Below are 18,594 nucleotides of genomic sequence, written 5' to 3' on the forward strand. Positions count from 1 at the left end.
ATTGGCTGCTGCATTTCCTACTTCAAAAGTACTTCATTAGCTGTAAAGCTCTTTGCGATATCTAATGATTATGAAAAGTGCTCTATAAATTCAAGTCTGTATAGTTCAAGTGGGTTATCTGTTTTGGGTTTTATTTATTTAGGCTGTTTCCCTCCCTATAATGTATTCAGGAGAGTACTTGCTAGGATGGATATGCACTAGTGCAATTTGCTTTTCTGTATCTTGTGTGTGGTTGTTATTGATTTGTGAACTTTGCACGCTGGCGACTGATTCAACCATGAGGGTGTTGTACCTGGCCAATTTTTAGACGAGATAATGCAGGATACTGGTTGGCAAATACCTGATTTCCATGCACACCCCCCGCCCCGTTGACTCTAGTGAGTCTTGTGAAGAAAAAGTAATGTACTAAACCTCTAGTGGGAGGTCCAGCACTCTAGTTTTCAAAGGAATGTTATGGCACAGACACTAACTTTTCAGCTCGGCAATTTGAAGTGAAAGCTAGACATAGACCGATGGAAGAAAAGTTTCTGTCAATTGGCTATAAGATCCTATATGGTATGCATTTGGGTGGCCTTCATCCAGTTACTCATAGTCACAGCACAAAACTGTCCCTAATTTGGCACAGGAATTGCAATCTCACAGTGAAATCAAGACTTGTATTTCTGTAGACTTGTATTTTTATGACTTCAGGACTTCCCTAGCACCTTTAGAGCCAGTAAAACACTTTTAAAGTGTCATCACGGTTATAATATAGGAAATCAGCTAATTTGCAGGCAGCAAACTCCCACAAACAGCAATGTGATGATGACCAGATAATCTGTTTTTTCCAGTGATGTTGATTGAGGAATAAATATTGGCTAGGGCACTTGGGAATAAATTTCTTTCTCTTTGTAATATTGCCATGGGATCTTCATGCCTATCTGAGAGAGCAGACATTTAACGTTTCATCCAAAAGACTGTCCTTCCAATAGTGCAGCACTCACGCCATACTGCACTAGAATGTCAGCTTTGATTATTATGCTCCTGTTCCTGGAATGGGATATGCATCCACAACCTTCTGACTCGGAGGTGCGAGTGCTACCATCTGAGTCCAGGCTGACATAGCAGAATCACATTCACGAGTAAAATAACTTTTTTTTGTATAAAGGGAATTGGGTATATATTTGAAAAGTAAATATTGCCAGGCTATGGGGAAAGGTCAGAAAGTAGGACTAATTGGATAACTCTTCCAGAAGGGTGGCATAGACAGAGCGGGCTGAATGGCCTCCTATGCTTCTATCCTAAGATGGGAGCACTAGCTTAAGCAGTAATGTACAAGAGCATACTGTAAAAATTGGAAGTAGAAATAGGCTATTTGGCCCCTACAACCTGCACTGCCATTCATAAGATCATGGCTGCCCTGCTACCTCAACTCCACTTTCCTGCTCATCCAATATTCTTACATTTTTTTGACACCAAGGGAATCAATCGAACAACACCTGGAATGTATTCAGCGAGCATCCACAGCCTCTGGGGTAGAGAATTCCAAAGATTCGCAACCTTTTGAGTGAAGAAATTTCTCCTCACCTCAGTCACAAATACCTGACCCCCTAATCCTGAGATTATAACCCCTAATTCTAGACCTACCAACCAGGGGAAACACCTCAGCATCTATCCTGTTAAGATCTCTCAAAATTCTATGTTTTAATGAGATCACCCCATATTCTTTAAACTGCAGAGAATGAAGGCCCATCCAACTCAATCTCACCTCTGATCAACCTTCTTATTGCAGGAATCTAATCCTAATCCAAGCCTATTTCCTTCTATATGCACCTCTAAGGGAAATAAAATCCCCCAACTGCACTTTAAAACCCCAGTCATCTAACCTTTGTCCCTCTGTTTACCACAGCACTTCTGCAGCTGCTGATAGGCTCAACTACATCCTCTCCTCCACCTTTGATGCCCCAGTCCTCAATAAACCCATTACTTTCTCTCACCCTGGAAATTCTTCTGGTACAACCCACATCTCCACTCCCTTAAACCCAATGGGACTAGGTAGAATGCTCTTTCAGAGAGCCAGAGCAGACTTGATGGTCCAAATGGCCTCCATCTGCACTGTAAAGATTCTGTGAAGGGATGCCGACTTGAAAGGGTAAGGAAGATGACTAGTTTGGTCATCCACCGCCAGATCTGGATGATCTGCTCTCGTCTGTTAAAACTGCTTGCGATTCTTGGATAATTGATGGCTGCTTTTCTCTGCTGCTGTCTTAAACCCCTCCCCTGTCTCCTCCACCCTTTCCTCCAACAAATGTGAGGAGCTCATGGAGTTCCTTGTCACTAACATTGAGACCATATGATCAGCTGTCTCTGCCACACCCTCCCACCAGAACAACTTCCTGAAAAGATCGCCCCCTGCCTTTGCCTTGAACACACACTTTCCTTCCTGTCTCTCTCCCCACCCTGCCCAAGCACTCTCTGAACTCATCTTGTCCATGATACTGACCACCTCCTTTGACCCAAAAAACTGCTCATCACCCAACTGCCCCTGGTCCCCATGGTAGCCGATATTGTTAACAGTTCTTTCCCTTAAGGCTTCATCTCCCGTCCTCTTAAAAAAACAACTCTTGATTCAAGCAACCGTCCCACCAACCTCCCCTTTCCTGTCTCAAATCCTTGAATGTGTTGTCACTTCCAAATTTGCCCATCTTCTGGGAATTCTTGTGATTGTATCCTTCCAATCTGGTTTCCGTTCCTGTCAAGTTCTTAAAGTTGCAAATGGCATCCTATGTGACTATGACAAAGGTACAAAGGTTAGCTATCTCTTCTCATCCTTCTCGACCTGCCTGCAACCTGTGGTGTGGCTAACAACACCATTCTCCTACAACCTGTCCACTGTTGTCTACCTGGGTGGGACTGCTTTCTCCTGGTTCTATTCTTATCATAGAGTATCACTTGCACTAGCTATTCCTCCTGCTCCCCCCCCCCTCCACCCCAAGAACCTACTCTTGGCCCCTTCCTATTTCTCATCTAAATGCTGCCTCTCAGCAACACCAACCAAAAGCACAGTGTTAGTTTCCACATGTACGCAGATGAGCTGTACCTCACCACCACCTGTCAGAGACTCCACTGTTGTTAAATCAGACTGCTTATCCAACATCCAGTACTGGATGAGCAAAGATTTCCTCTAATTAAATATTGGGAAGACTAAAGCCATTATTTTTGGTCCCTGCTGCAAATTCCATTCCCTAAGCACTGACACCCTGGCAACTGCTTAAGACTAAATGAGATTGTTTACAACCTTTATTGACCCCAAGATGATCTCCAACCACTTATTCATGCCATCACTAAGACCACCTATTTCTACCTGTAACGTTGCCTGACTTCACCCTGCTCACCTACTGAAACCCTCCTTCAAGCCTTTATTACCTCTAGACTATTGCAATGCAACAAAAAGCATTGATCCAGTCATCTAATTTATGCTTTATTCTGTCTGTCTTATTGGCTTTGATTATTCACCTTTAAACCATGTCATTGGGAATTTTTGATATCTGAATGGATTATTTACCTTTTGTTGCTAAATATGATGTGCCAACAAATGGCTGACTTTTTCACCATGCTCCATAAACACGTAGGCAATTAATATTGCATGTTACTTGTTTAACCACAGCTGGATTTGGGAATGGAACTCTGTTATATTGATTTCCAGCAAATTGGGATACTTCTGTTGGAGAATTTCTGGGATAAATGTGGTAATGGGCATGTTATTCTGTTTAGTATCTTCTGACAGTTCCACAATAAGTGTCAGTCAGTAGCACATCACAAGATTGTCAATTTCATTTGCTGCTCATGCTCATTTTTCAGCAATTAAGGTGTTCTTATTGCTCTGTCGCCAACTCTTAATATTAATGTTGCAAGTATATTTGTCTTGTTCAATACCTTCTCCTCATGCATTATAAGCAGGTTAAAAAAAACTTGCAGGTTCTGTGATCACAGTTTAGCTATATTCCCCTCTGATGTACCGCTGTTATAATTTGACCATTGCAGACATCTTGGATATAGTGATGTCAAATCACTCCCTTGAGCTGGATGAATTGCCCTTTTTTTGATGGACCTTGACTCCCACTGTCATATAGCTATTTGCGGTAGCAAGACCTGGAAGGAAACCATTATCCCTGGTCAACTGGGCTGGATTTTCACGTCTTGCATCCACACATTCTTTCAATCTTTTTGGTGATGGACTAAGGACATTGGATGCAACAAAGTTTGACTTGAAACACAGCAGTAAACTTGATGGCCAGTTGACAGAATCAGTACAACTTCTGTTTGTGTCTTAGCTTGGCCAACTGGGAGAGTTGGACATCCATAGAAAATTGCAAGACTTCTACAATATATTAAAAATGAATACCTCTCAATCATGCATTCGGTCAATGATCTTATCAGATTTTCCTTTAAAGGTTGCAGTGGGAGGTAGGACAAATCAATGTAAGCATTCTTAACTTGGGAGCTGGCAATATGACATCTGATATTTAAGCTGATCTGTGTACTTGTGTGTATAATTGAACTTTTAAGAACCATAGAATGTATTTTTACCCAGCAATCTTCTTGAAATGCTCATTGCCATTAATGATTCTTTTCTTTTTCAGTAAAATCTCAGTCATTTGGAATAGATGATAAGGTAAGTGCTGCTCACACATAGGTTTGTTGCTTGAAATATTTTTCCCCACTGAAACTATGTATGTGAAAATAAAAATCCATTATCTCCAGAAAGCCATCCTTTTCCACACCTATGTAATCTTTGTAAAAAGAAAGCACACGGCGTATGACATGGATTGGATTTGCATGCTGATCAGTTTCAAACTGCTGAGGACTTGATCTTAATTTTTGCTCTGGGAAAATCATCACTCTACTGTCTGTGCCAGGAAAAGGTCCCAGCAAATGAGATGGCTCTAAACACAGTAAAATGCACATTTAATGGTGGAGGTAATACTTCAGTGTTTTTGCTTCAGTAAAACATAACATATACATCAGATTTTCTTACAATACCTGCTTTAACTTTGGAAACACTGCCAACTGTAAAACTGTTGTTTTTGAAAATGTGGGTTGTTTTGAACAAACATTATGATCTGTCTCACACTGAGTGGTGAGAACGATAAAAAGAGTGAATTTAAGGGGATAATGCAAGGAGCATTAGAGCACATGAACTTAAAAATTCTAATCTGTTCCAACCGCCCCCAAACCGGCCACCCCAGTCAACTTTGGCGTATTACGAATATACCAACTCCACGTAATGAAAAACTCTTTCACGTTATGTCTTCAAAATATGTCCATTTGGGGATATTGAGGATGTTCTGAGGTTTGTAACAATATTCTACAATTAAATGAGGAAATATAATGTCATTTTGTATGCATATTGCATCTCTTTATAGGGCCAATTTATGCTTTTTCCCTATTACTTGGGAATTATTGTCAGGCCTTGTTTGGAAAACATAATTTTCTTAATGTACAGTTTACACATTCAGTCTGCTTGCATATGTATTCTTTTCCAAAGCTCTGTACTACAAGTATAGTTGAATATTGTGGTTACTTTAAGGAGAAATTGGTGTAGAGAAAATGTGCCTATTAATGCTGTGGGAAAGAAAAATATATTTGAATTCTTACCATACAACTTGAGTGCTCTTTTTCAAAGTTTCTAGAATTCTTTACAATTGACTTCTAAAATGCTGTCTCCATTTTTCTTTTTTAAAAAAAATAGCTTTGTGTGGAGTGGTTGCAAGCTGTAGAGAACTGCCAGGTAATTTTTGAATTGTAATTCATTTAGGTTGAAGAAAAAAGAGTAATTTTGATTATTCTTCATAGACTGCATGATCATCTAGCAAAAATAGCAGGTGAGATCCTAACATTTTTGGACTTTTATATCATTTGATTCCTTTGCTTGTACATGGATTCAGCAATGTGAAATAGTAGCTGTGCTACTGGACTAGTAATCCTCTGGATTATGAGTTCAAATCCCAGCACAGCAGCCGGAGAATTCTAATTTAATAAATCTGGAATAAACTGCTGGAATCATTAACAGTGATCACGAACTACTGATGACAATTAAAAACCTATCTGATTCACTCATGTCCTTTGGGAAAGGAAATTTGCCATCTTACTCAGGCTGGCCTATATATGACTCTCAAATTCATAGCAATTTGATTGACTCTTAACTGCCCTGTGAAATGGCCTAACAAGCCACTTAGTTGTATTCAAGGTGCTGGCTTACCATCACTCTCTCAAGGACAATTAGAGATGGAGAATAAATTGTTGGCTTTACCCACATCCCATGAATGAATTTTTCTTTAATTGTCACCAACGGCACACTTTTGCTTGTAGTCAACTCAGTCAAATTTATAGTTGAAAAACACTACAAATATGGTGAGATGTATTTCGAAGTCACTATGTAGATTTATAACTTTGATTACGTGAGGTACTTTTAATGTTTGATATTCGTTTATATTTGACTAACTAGCTTTAATTAGACCAACATTCAAGAGTACAACGGCAGCTAGTCATTTCCTCCTTTCAAAGGTCCAATTCAGATGCAGAGTTTAGTTCCTCTAGTTTCTCTCGTGTGTATGCTGAATTCCTTTTTAGGCCGTTGATGGTAATTTTCTGCACACGGAAATTTATCATAAGCAGTCATGCATAAGAGATTACTCTGGATCTAATTTACAATTACTGTACACTGAAACTTTTAATCTGACTTGAAAATTTTTCTACCAGAATGTTGCTAATATACTTTCAACAAGGCTCTGTTTATTGTAAGGGTGGTAATTTGTTTCATTATAAGTTGGTCAGATACTGTGATTGATATTAAATTTTACTTCTGGAATTCTGTTTATTCAGAACAATTAGAATTTGACTTCCTAGCACAGTATATCTTTTAAACCACCTCACTTCACAGTATTGCAATAAATGACAACATTCTTGGTTTACCTGGGTAGTGTGTATTGTGATTCAAGATATAAGTACTTAAAAATACTGAAAAAAATCAAAGTTTAATTTTCAATTAAGTTATGCATAAAATGTGCAATCTGTAAGATTCAACTTTTGGCAGTTAACTTATTCTCAATCTGTGGTGGCATTGGGAAGCTAAATAGATGGTGGCTTGTTTTGGATGCCACATGGTGTAATTTCAAGCCCAGAACATTTCCTACTGCACAGTCTCACACACACACACACACACACTCACACCCCCCCTCCTCCCCCATTCTGAAGGTAAACAGATGATATCAACTAGAACACGAGCCCTTGCAATACTGTGTCCTCTACCATTACTGTAAAGCTGTTCTGTGCATTGTTTTGCATTATAGCCCTGCCCTGTTTCCACAAGTGAAAAAAATTATCTCTCAAATGTACAAAATAGTTGAACCCAGCCAAAAACACTAACATTTTAAATCTGCCACCAGAAATGCCCAAAATATATTTTTTTGGAGTTCCCTTTGCATTTCCTTGCTTAATAACTTAGTTATTTGATAGAAACTGTAACAAACGTACAATCTTCATGAGACAGAGTAATACAACCAACCTGTGTAGATTTTCATGTTCGTAAGTGATAAACTTGCAACAATGGATTGATCATTCCTATTCTGCTTCTGCCCTGATTTCACCTCTCTTCCACCAACCCCCCCAATCAGTGAAAGTTGTCAGAAAATTATTCATGTTGTACAGAGCAAAGACCACAGACAAAAATAAAAATTATTGTTTCACATGAGCCCAGAGTCCAGAATCAAAAGCCCAATTGTTTATCCTTTCAAAGTCCGCAGGCTGAAGAGAGGGCTTCCACAAGCTTGTAGGGATGAACTTAATCTTGTAGGCAATAGTACAGAAGTTCAGACGTTCCAGTAGGAAAAAGTGCAGGTGAGGGCCAGGTGATTTTAAACCTAGACAGAGCTCTGGTTCTGTTGATGGAAGATTGCAGACATAGAAAGGCTACTAGCCTGGAGCCTGGTTTACTCTTAGGTTAAACCACAACTGAAGACAGAATTCAAAAGCTGTACAATTAAAGCAATTCAAACAGCTCAAGTTTGGTCAAGGTGGTTTTCAGCTAACGAGGTCCCCTTGTTAAAATCCATTGTGTTTTGAGCAGTTAACTGTAGAGCCATTAGCACAATGTTGGAGATGAGTCCCAATAGCTCTGCCTTTGTCCAGAGCTGGCTGATGCAGATGCTTCGTACACTAATCCTTTATGTTGGCTTGGCTGGAATGTTTATACAATGTGAAGAATGTTACATTCCAGGAGTTTGATGCACTTTGTCCATTTTTGAACTGCTCAGAAACTTCCAAGACTAAAATCATGTGGTCAACTGCAGCCATTTTATCAGCCCAACCATTTGTCCTTGTTTAAATTGGTTTTTTTTAAAGGAGAATATGGAAGAGAAACAAATTTATTTTAGATTTTTTTTCTGCCTACTCGGCAAGACATTTCCATTACAGCCAGCATATACTTTTACTCATTTTGTACTTTTACTTTTTTAACAATGCTGAAGTGTATGCTATATAAATATAATAGTCAGTTTTTCAGCTAATACCTGGGTGTATAGCAGGGCTTAACTTGATAGCCATTGTTATTCAACATCTAGATGGAACAGAAAGGATGATTGTCCTCAAGTAATGATATGAATGTGGTAGAAGACAAGCTATGTTCACTGCAATTGGAAAGTGATGTTTGTGCTTGTCTGCAGAGAATATAGGCGCTTGAACAGAGTTAGCTGGCTTGTCACATGACCCGCGCTCTCCAGCTGCCAGAGACCCAAACGTGGTAATGGCTTGTAGATTCCAGTTGTAAACTGATTAGATTATGGCTGGGTATCCCCCTCTCAGTCAGAGTCCCTTTTTCTGAAGTGATTGCGACTAATGCTGGTTCTCTACCCAGTTGAGTCCAAGGGGAGTGGGGGCAGGAGATGTGGTTCATTCACACTCCCCTAAGATAATTGTCTTTGAGCTCTTGCAGACAGATAGGCATCTCTTCTTGGAATGTAGAGGTACAATGATGCAAATGTTCAGCCATCTTTGACTGTCATTTCATGTCATTGAAATGTAGCTTTAGCCTTTCTAAAATTCAGTTAGTGGCTTCCAGCCAGTAAATTCAAAAATTCATTTTTCATAAAGTGTGGTTTCATAAGTCAGGTGAGAAATGGATAGGCTCAACTATGCAGTCTGTCACTGTGGTAAAATAACCTTAATCAGAATCTTGTTACCTCATAAAACGAGTTCCTCAAAACCATTGCACCAATGCTTAATAATATGGTTGTCAATTATTTTTTTATAATTGCAAGTTGTCTACCTGGTTAAGGGACTAGTTTATGTTAATTTCTGTGATCATCTCAAACTTAAAAATGCTGCATTCAGTTCAATGTCTCAAAATGCTCCCCTTGGACTTGTTTTGGCACTGGGTTTGCTGCAAATTGCCCACTGTTCTGTTTTCACAGTCGTAAGAAGAAATGACTTTTTGGTAACTAAAGCTTTTCTTTGAGCTTGTTTTTTTTTTTAGCAGGCAACTTCCTCTTCTGGGGTTCAATTTTTAAATAATCTATATTAGAAACTATTGGCTCACTTATAAATATTCTATATTTCAACACAGTTAATTACTCATCATCTTCCAAATATTTTTTGCTTTCTATCAAATTGAGGTACTTTCTCCCAACAGATTTGATGCATTTCAGCTGCAATCTATACCTTTTATTATTGAGGTTGAGGAGTGATTTGATTTTAATGAGTAAATCTTTGTTAAATGTTAATCAATTGTATAATGACGTTCCCTCATTACTCATTGGATTTTTTTTCAAAAGCTGCATGGTGGAATTTATTTGCATGTATGATTCCTAATTCCAACTTGACATGTATACTTGATGCACCTGTTAACCTTTTTTTAATAAATGTGCCTCTTATTTTGATGTACAATTATACTTTTTTCTAGTTGTATGTTTATGCATGAATCCACAGACACATGGGGTTTTTCTGATGGCCGTTAATATTTCTAGTTACTATTTCTCCTGCCCCCACTCCCCTTGGACTCAATTGGGTGGAGAACCAGCATTAGATGTAATCACTTCAGAAAAGTGACTCTGGGTGGGAGGGGAATGCCCAGCCATAATCTAATCAGGTTACAACTGGAATCCACTAACCAAGACCATATTTGGGTCACTGGCAACTGGAGAGAGTGGGTCATGTGACAAGCCAGCTAACTCTGTTCAAGCGCCTGTTTTCTCTGCAGACCTGGACAAGCATGAGGTGGCACAAATGCCACTTTCCAATTACAATGAACATAGCTTGTTTTCTACCACACCCACACCATTATTTGAGGACAATCATCCTTTCTGCTCCACCTAGATGTTGAATAACAATGGCTATCAAGTTAGGCCCTGCTATATACCCAGCCATTAGCAAAAACTGGCTCTATTAATATTTATAGTTATATCTGTCTTCTTTGAAAATACTGATTCTTGCCAGAGTATGGTTCTCCAGTTGTCCAGCCATCCTGTAACTCCTCTATGTAGTTGTTTTTCTCTTCCAGAAATAACCCGAAACAATTAATGTGGACAGGGTATTAAACTGTATAGTCAATATTGTCCATGTTGGGTGTGAAAAAAATATGCACATGCCATTAGGAATCACTAAATAGGGAACAAGGAGTGTGATTTAAGATAGACCTTCTCACTTCCCAATCTCAAAAATTCCTGATCTAATGCACTGAGCCAAATTTTAGTACCTGAAATTCTACTTCTTAACTAGCCTGGTAAAGGATAGACTTTCACCTGTTGTGATTTTTATGACCAGTGAATGTGTTAAAGCACTTTACAGTCTTTATAGACCAGGAATCAAACCTATTATCTGAAAATTTTAATGCTACTTTTAGCACTAAACTATTGGAGTGCATGTATTATACATTTATTTACCTATGTAAAAAATTTGATAGTCCATGGCATTCTGTCTATGAAAAAATTTTCAAGGATGTTGTATTTGCAGATTGATCCCTTGCAAGCCCAGATATAAGCAGCCAGCATTGCTGATAGATTATATTCAGCCATGTACCATTAGAAAATGGCTATGAAATTTAGCACCCAAATGCTGCAGTAAGTTTTTGGCATCCAAGCGTATTTAGGAGAGAGTTTTGGATTGCAGCCTAAGGTTAAAGATGAACAACTTATTTATAAAAGATTTTTTCTTTAAAAGGGAAAACATAAATTTTGGGTGGGAAGAAATGGAGCTGAGTGGAAAAAATGAAAGACAACTGTTAATGAAGAACTAAAGTGACCAGAAAACTCAGGCAATCAAGTAAATCAGTCTGAGCTGATAGGGATGAACAGAAGAAAATGGAAGAAGTTTAAAAAAGACGAGTCTAGAAAGAAACTGTCATTGATGTCTGAACTATGAAGCAGTAATTAAATACGTCAACAGAAACATAGTGAACTACTTTTTATTTAGATCTGTGTAAGATGTCTGTAGAGTTGATGACATCAAGGCAGCCTGATGGCATTCAAAGTGATGTGTCAGCATGATAGGCATTGCATCTTGTAATTACGAACTACATTGGGTTTTTGCCACTTGTTTTAAACTTACTTTTCATCAGCATTTTTAAGAAGGCTGTATAGCAACCTGACTTGTATTGCTGATATTTTTATCTAATCCCAGGAGACTATGATTGTGGAGATCATGTCCATTATAAAAACAGAAGTCTTTCTGTCCAAGATGCTGCTGAATATGTGACTGTAAGTTCTTTCAGACGTATCTTTTCCTTACACATTAGCTTTTGTTTTATTACGTGCATTAATTAAGCCAGTTCTCAGCTATAGAATGCTTTGTTTCTACAGTTAAATAAACTGAAAATCTGTAACCATGAAAATAGTTGGAAGAAAAAAGTACTGCAACCATTTTTGCTAATTATTGGAAGTAGAATCTATATTGCGTGACTTTTGCATCCAATTATGAATTGATCATAGCTTGTGCCCACAACAATTCTACTTTCAATTTTTAAAAAGGTGAATTCTAATCGGGAGCCCTCGTGTGAATAACAGCCATGATGGTTTCCTTGAACAATTGCATGCAGGTGTTTTAACTCTGGAGAAATTAAAATGAAATGTTCTGAATAAATGCACAGATATGAAAATTATAAACATTTGGATTGATGTCCTGATCTAATTAGAATGGAAATGACTGTTGGAAATCAGCTGCAAGCACAATAATAATAGGTTCTGTTGGTATTTAAGATTTTTTTATGAAGTAGGCAGTGAGACCAATGTGAAAACGCTGTGCACGAGAACCTTTTGATTATTTTCCCATGTAAAGCTAACCATTCTAGATAAGTAGCCTGCATATAATCAGTGATTTGGTTTTGGCTGTTAAAAATCAGTTTTTTAAAAAAAAAATCTACTTTCAACCTTGAATTAACAATTTATTTTAAAGTGGCGAAGCAGAGCATAAACTGAGTTGAGGTTTTATGCTAAAAGGCAATTTTTGTTGTCTTAAGATATGTTATATTGTTGCTCACAGAATGAAAAGAAGAGCATTCCTTTAATAAAAAATCAATCTCTCAAATTCCTGTCCTGATAGAATAAAACATCCAGTTTAGGGAAATAAATATCTTTGCTTGGATCATGATGTATTTTTGATAAATGCATAAAACAAAATCATTTGTGCAAACTTGAATTTTGTCCACTCTTTACAACCACTTTTGTCAAATATTTGGCCTTTTACTTTTTGTTAACAACTCTGAATTATAATTTAGTTTTGACGATTTATTTGTAATTCCATGTGACAAAGCCTTCGAACAAACTTGTCCAGTGATATTTACCTTCAAAGACAAATTTTTCTTTGAGTACTCATTGTTTTTCTGAACTGATTGGCATGATTCCTACTGTAAGTTGCTAGTATGTTAGGAGAAACCTGTTGTTGGTACTGATTATTTGGTTACTTTGTGCAATATATTGTGCAGTTTTTCCATTGAGATCAGTTGTCATTGGATATGATTGAACACACTGGCTTTTTGATGTACCACTTTCTGTAGATTTTTTGCACGAGGGAGAAATCGGATTTTATCTTTAGTTCTGTACCTAAGTAGTTAATATGCTTATGTTACCTAGTTAAAGACTGCCTGGGTGTGGTGTTGGACTGGTTGACCTCTGAATTCTAAAATGTTGAATAATCTAAAATGTCTAATAATCTGAATTTTTTTTATTGATCTCATACAGGTCCTTGATCCTAATCATGAAGAGAAATTTAATGGTTCACTACAGTGGATTTTACAGAGTACAGATGACTTGGGTATAAAGTGAGTGAGTCTGTTCATTGAGGATGTATCCTGAGCCCAAAACACTTGCAGTTGCAAAATAACTCTCCAGAGCAACAGCACCCTAATAACCAGGTCTTGTCTTTAATGCACAGGTTGCTTGGCAGTGACTCAGATGTAAAGGTAAATGATGTGAGTGAAGTACAGTACCTGGAATCCACCCATCCACAGATGTCATTCATCTGCCGCTTTCGCCGTGCATTTTTAACTGTCTTGCACAGAATGTTTATATTCCTTGTGGGTGAGTTTCACAAATGTAGTAATTTTTCCAATGCTATAAAGTGTCTTATACGTAGTGCTAAAAATTCATAGTAATTTTCTTGTGTTTATTTTATCAGCTCAATGTGCATGAGCATATTGGATAATCTGTATTGAGGGAAGAAGTTATACTTAAGGCAGAAATATACTATTAATTATATGGGATACCGAGATTGTATGACAGAGATATCATTTTGTAATGAATAGTACCAAGGATTACAGAATAATAGGAATTAATGATCGCAAGTCACCTGCCTGGCCATCTTTTATGTATTTTTAAATTAATGATCATTCTTTCAAAAGTAAACCTTAAAGTTAACTTTTATTGACCATGCTAATTGGAAAAATAATCAATAAATTTGCCTGGAAAATTTGTTAATTTACATCAATGTCTTCTCTTTCACTTTCTCACCTCATCTCTTGGGGTTATGGTTCCAAAAGTCCCAGTGTGTCTCTAATACCTCACATAATGGGCTTCTCTATATGTCAGCAACTATATATTTTTTGGTCCAGCCCACAGTTGCTCTTTTTCAAAAGGGATCACTGGACAGTGAAATGTTTCCTTGCTCTGACCCAGAACCAACTGAATCCTTGGATTCTAACTCTCTCAGCAAATTTAGCATGGTGTAGGAATCAAATACCCCCTTGCACCATCTTGGTGCTCTATTTTCCTCCTATTTTATAGACCAAAGTCTCCACTTCCCTACCCTTAATCTGAATGACTAATGGTCTTCAACAAGTGAGTTGGAAATACTATTTGCAGGCAGTGGTCTTCCAGCTTCCTTGAATTCTGAAACAATTCTGTTCCCATGACTAAGAATAGAGCACTTTGAACAGATGAAGCTGGGATTGCTCTTTTTGTTTCACTTCAACCTCATCCCTATCCAGTAGTGTTCACTGACTCCATTATAAGAGCGGAAAGTAACAGTGCCCATCAGGAGCTCACGGTTGAGGTGGGAGCTAGATGGCAGTCATGGGTGGTTGCAAGCAAGGGCTTTCAATGTTCGTTGAGGCTTGGGTGATGATGAAGCTGAAGGAAGTGGGACTTGAACATATTTTCTTATGGAATCATAGACTAGACTAATACAGCCCAGAAGGATGCCATTCAGTTCATTGAGGCTGTGCCAGCTTTTCAAAAAGAAAGCTTGTTAAGCCACTCCCCTGCTCATTCCCCATATCCCTGCAATTTTTTCTTCAAGCATTTATTCAATTTCTTTCTGAAGGCTACTATTGGATCTGTATCTGCCACACTTTCAGGCAGTGCATTTCAAATCCTAACAAATTGGTGTTTGGGGGAAAAAATTTCCTCAACTGCCTCCGGTTGTTTTGCTAATCACTTTAAGTCTGAGAGCTCTGGTTATTGATTCTTCAGTCATTGGATGCAATTTCTCTATCTACTCTAAGCCCTAAATGATTTTAAACAGCTCTATCAAATCTCATAGCCTTCTCTACTATAAGGAGAACACTCCTGGCTTCTCTGGTCTGTCCACGCACAGTAATTTCTCAGCCCTGGGCCAATTCTGCTAAGTTTGTTCTGTACTCTCTCCAAAGCCACCTTGTTCATGAGGGAGAACCAGACAGTTACAAATGTATGCAGCTACATTAGCCAGCGTGATGCTATTCACACCAACTAAAGCAATATATACCTCATGCCCTGGCCATTAGGGGTATACTTGTGATACCACCTTATATACTCTCCTCATCCCTTCAACCCCCTCAGCTCAAATTACTGCTGGGCACACCAAGTATATTGACAGTCCTGTTTAAAGGAGAGGAATGTTCTATTGAACTGTCGCACCTTAATTACTACAAAAAGATTGTTTCATAAATCAAATAGTGATTTGTTAAATGTTTTGATTGTTAGAACCTTTCTCAGTGTAGCTGATCTACAAGAATATTGTAAAAAGAGAATATTGACTAACCAGTAGACCAGGAATGTTCCTGTATTATGCTTAGAAACTACTGAGGGATAGCTGTAGTAATGTGAATGAAATGGTGGCCTGTAAACATGGTTCAACTCGTATTGAATTTGAACTTAATTTTTTTTGGAGGGGCGATGAGCAGGTGAGCAAGAGTTCTGTATTAAAATCTTCTCTCAGGCTGCCTATCATCAGTTTAAAAACAAAATAGGAACCGGGAAAGGGTGCTGGCCAACAAAGTGTTTTTTTATCAAGGACAGAAAATGCAGTGAATGCACAAGAGCTCCACTACCATCTATGAAAAGGAAAAACAGATTAATGTTTTGGAGCCTCTATGCGGCTGATAATGCAGTCCTTGCCACTTAGAGTGGGAATCTAACCATCTTCCCTTGCCATTCAATGGTATTATCTTCATTGAATCCCTACTATCAATATTCTGGGGGTTACCATTGACCAGAAAACTGGACCAGTCACAAATTCTGTGGCTACAAGTGCAGTTCAGAGGCTAGGAATTTTATGGCATGTAATTCTCCTCCTGACACCTCAAAAGGCTGTCCACCATTTACAAGACTCAAGTCAAGAATGTGATGAAATATTCCCTGCTTGTCAGGATGAGTGCAGCTTCAACAACAAAAAGGAAAAAAAAGAGGCCAAAGTCAATATAAGCCCCTTAGAGATTGAGACTGGGGAAATAATAATGGGGAACCAGGAAATGGCAGAGGAGTTGAATAAATACTTTGCATCAGTCTTCACGGTAGAATTCACTAATAGCGTACAAAAACTACTACATAATCATGGGGCAAAAGGAAGGGGGAGGAAATAAGTACAATAACTATCACTAGAGAAAACGTAATAGGGAAACTAATGGGGCTAAAGCCCGATAAGTCACCTGGACCTGATGGGTTGCATCCTAGGATATTAAAGGAAATAGCTGCAGAGATAGTGGATGCACTGGTAGTAATCTTCCAAGAGTCCTTAGATTCTGGAAAAGTCCCAGAGGATTGGAAAACAGGAGGGAGACAAAAAAACAGGTAACCATGGGCCAGTTAGCTTAACATCTCTCAATGGAAAAATGTTGGAGTATATTATAAAGAATGTAATAGTAGAGCATTTAGAAATGCATAATCTAATCAACCAGAGTCAGCATGGCTTCATGAAGGGGAAATCATGCCTGACAAATTTATTAAAATTCTGAGGAACTGACAAGCAAGATAGATAAAGGGGAACCAGTCGATGTAATATATTTAGATTTCCAAAAGGTGTTCGATAAGGTATCACACATAAAGCTACTTAATAAGATAAGAGCCCGTGGTGTTGGTGGTAGTATAATAGCATGGATAGAGGGCCTGCTAATTAATAGCAGACAGAGAGTTGGGATACGGGGGGCATTTTCAGGATGGCAACCTGTAACTAGTGGAGTGACACAGGGATCAGTGCTGGGGCCACAATTATTTACTATATATATATATTAATGACTTGGTTGAGGGAAATGAATGTACTATCGTCAAGTTAGCGGATGAGACAAAAATAGGTGGGAAGGCAAGTGGTGAGGATGACACAAAGAGCCTGCAGAGGGATATAGACAGGTTAAATGAGTGGGCAAAAACGTGGCAAGTCTAGCTAAAACTAGTTAGATCACACCTAGAATACTGTGAACAATTTTGGTCCCCTTATCTAAGGAAAGATACACCGGCATTGGAGGCAGTCCAGAGGAGGTTCACTACATTGATCCCGGGGATGAATGGATTTTCTTATGAGGAGAGGTTGAGTCAGTTGGGCTTGTACTCATTGGAGTTTAGAAGAATGAGAGATGACCTTATTGAAACATATAAGATTCTTATAGGGCTTGACAGGGTAGATGCTGGGAGGTTGTTTTCCCTTATGGGAGAGTTTAGGACCAGAGGGCATAATCTCAGAGTAAGGGGGCGCCCACTTAAAACAGAAATTAGGAGGAATTTCTTCTCTCGGAGGTTAGTCAATCTGTGGAATTCTTTACCACAGAGGGCTGTAGACACTGGGTCGTTAAGTATATTCAAGGTTGAAATAGACAGATTTTTAATCAGTCAGAGAATCAAGGATTATGGGGAAAAGACAGGAAAGTGGAGTTGAGGATTATCAGATCAGCCATGATCTCATTGAATGGCGGAGCAGACTCGATGGGCCGAATGGCCTACTTCTGCTCCTACGTCTTATGGTTGTCTTATGGCTTATGGTTAACTCAAGCTCGAGACCATCCAGGACAAAGCAGCCCATCCAGCACCTTAAAACACTTACTCCCTCTAACACCAACACAGTGGCAGCAATGTGTACCATCTATAAGATACACTGCAGCAACTTGTCAAGCCTGTTTGACAGTACCTTCCAAACCTCTTCCACTCAAAAGAGCAAAGTTGGCAGAAAAATGGGAATGCCACCACCTGCAAGTTTCATTTTTATTGGGTCAGAATTCTGGAAGTCCTTCTAATGGCACTGTGGGTGCACTTACACTACATGGACTGCAGGGGTTCAAGAAGGTGTCTCACCACTACTTTCATAAGGGCAGCTGGGGATTGGAAGTAAATGCTGGCCTTACCAGTTCACATCCCATGAAACAAATAAATTAAAAACAAAAACAGAATTACCTGGAAAAACTCAGCAGGTCTGGCAGCATCGGGAGGCCAGACCTGCTGAGTTTTTCCAGGTAATTCTGTTTTTGTTTTGGATTTCCAGCATCCGCAGTAGTTTTTTGTTTTTAAATAAATTAAAAAGGTGATTTGCCCTCTTATACATGATGGCCCATTAAGTGAGGTCTTGTTCTTCAATTATCTTTCTCTTTCGCCCGCTCATCATCTTTGTAGCCCAACAGATTGCTTGTCTGTCGTTTTTGCTGCAGCAAGGATGGTTTTGTTTCCTGTGTAGACTGACACTACCTCCTGTCACCACCTCTATGCCATGCAGGTTTAGCAGAGGTGGCCCTTTTAAGTTACCAAAAAATTCCCCCCTACTGTAGTTGACAGGCCCTTGACAATGCCACTATCCTATTTTCCACACTTCAGCTCTCATTTCTGCCATCACTAAGGCCACCTATTTCCACTTCCGTGACATTGCTTGACATCGTCCCAGTCTCTGCTC

The 18,594-nt window shown here is 38.8% G+C and overlaps 1 protein-coding gene across 5 annotated transcripts in view; it reads left to right on the forward strand.

Annotated features, from left to right (window-relative positions):
* Positions 1 to 18,594, forward strand: part of lemd3 (LEM domain containing 3) — a 50,331-nt gene that overhangs the window by 15,248 nt on the left and 16,489 nt on the right. For all 5 annotated transcript variants that reach the window (XM_078567945.1, XM_078567946.1, XM_078567947.1 and 2 more), the window contains exons 2-6: positions 4,623 to 4,654; positions 5,798 to 5,864; positions 11,653 to 11,729; positions 13,209 to 13,288; positions 13,402 to 13,547. In XM_078567945.1, coding sequence (XP_078424071.1) covers positions 4,623 to 4,654; positions 5,798 to 5,864; positions 11,653 to 11,729; positions 13,209 to 13,288; positions 13,402 to 13,547 — 402 coding nt within the window. The remainder of the gene's footprint in view (positions 1 to 4,622; positions 4,655 to 5,797; positions 5,865 to 11,652; positions 11,730 to 13,208; positions 13,289 to 13,401; positions 13,548 to 18,594) is intronic.

The sequence above is a fragment of the Cetorhinus maximus genome, chromosome 22 (assembly GCF_964194155.1).
Source record: "Cetorhinus maximus chromosome 22, sCetMax3.hap1.1, whole genome shotgun sequence".
NCBI lineage: Eukaryota > Metazoa > Chordata > Chondrichthyes > Lamniformes > Cetorhinidae > Cetorhinus > Cetorhinus maximus.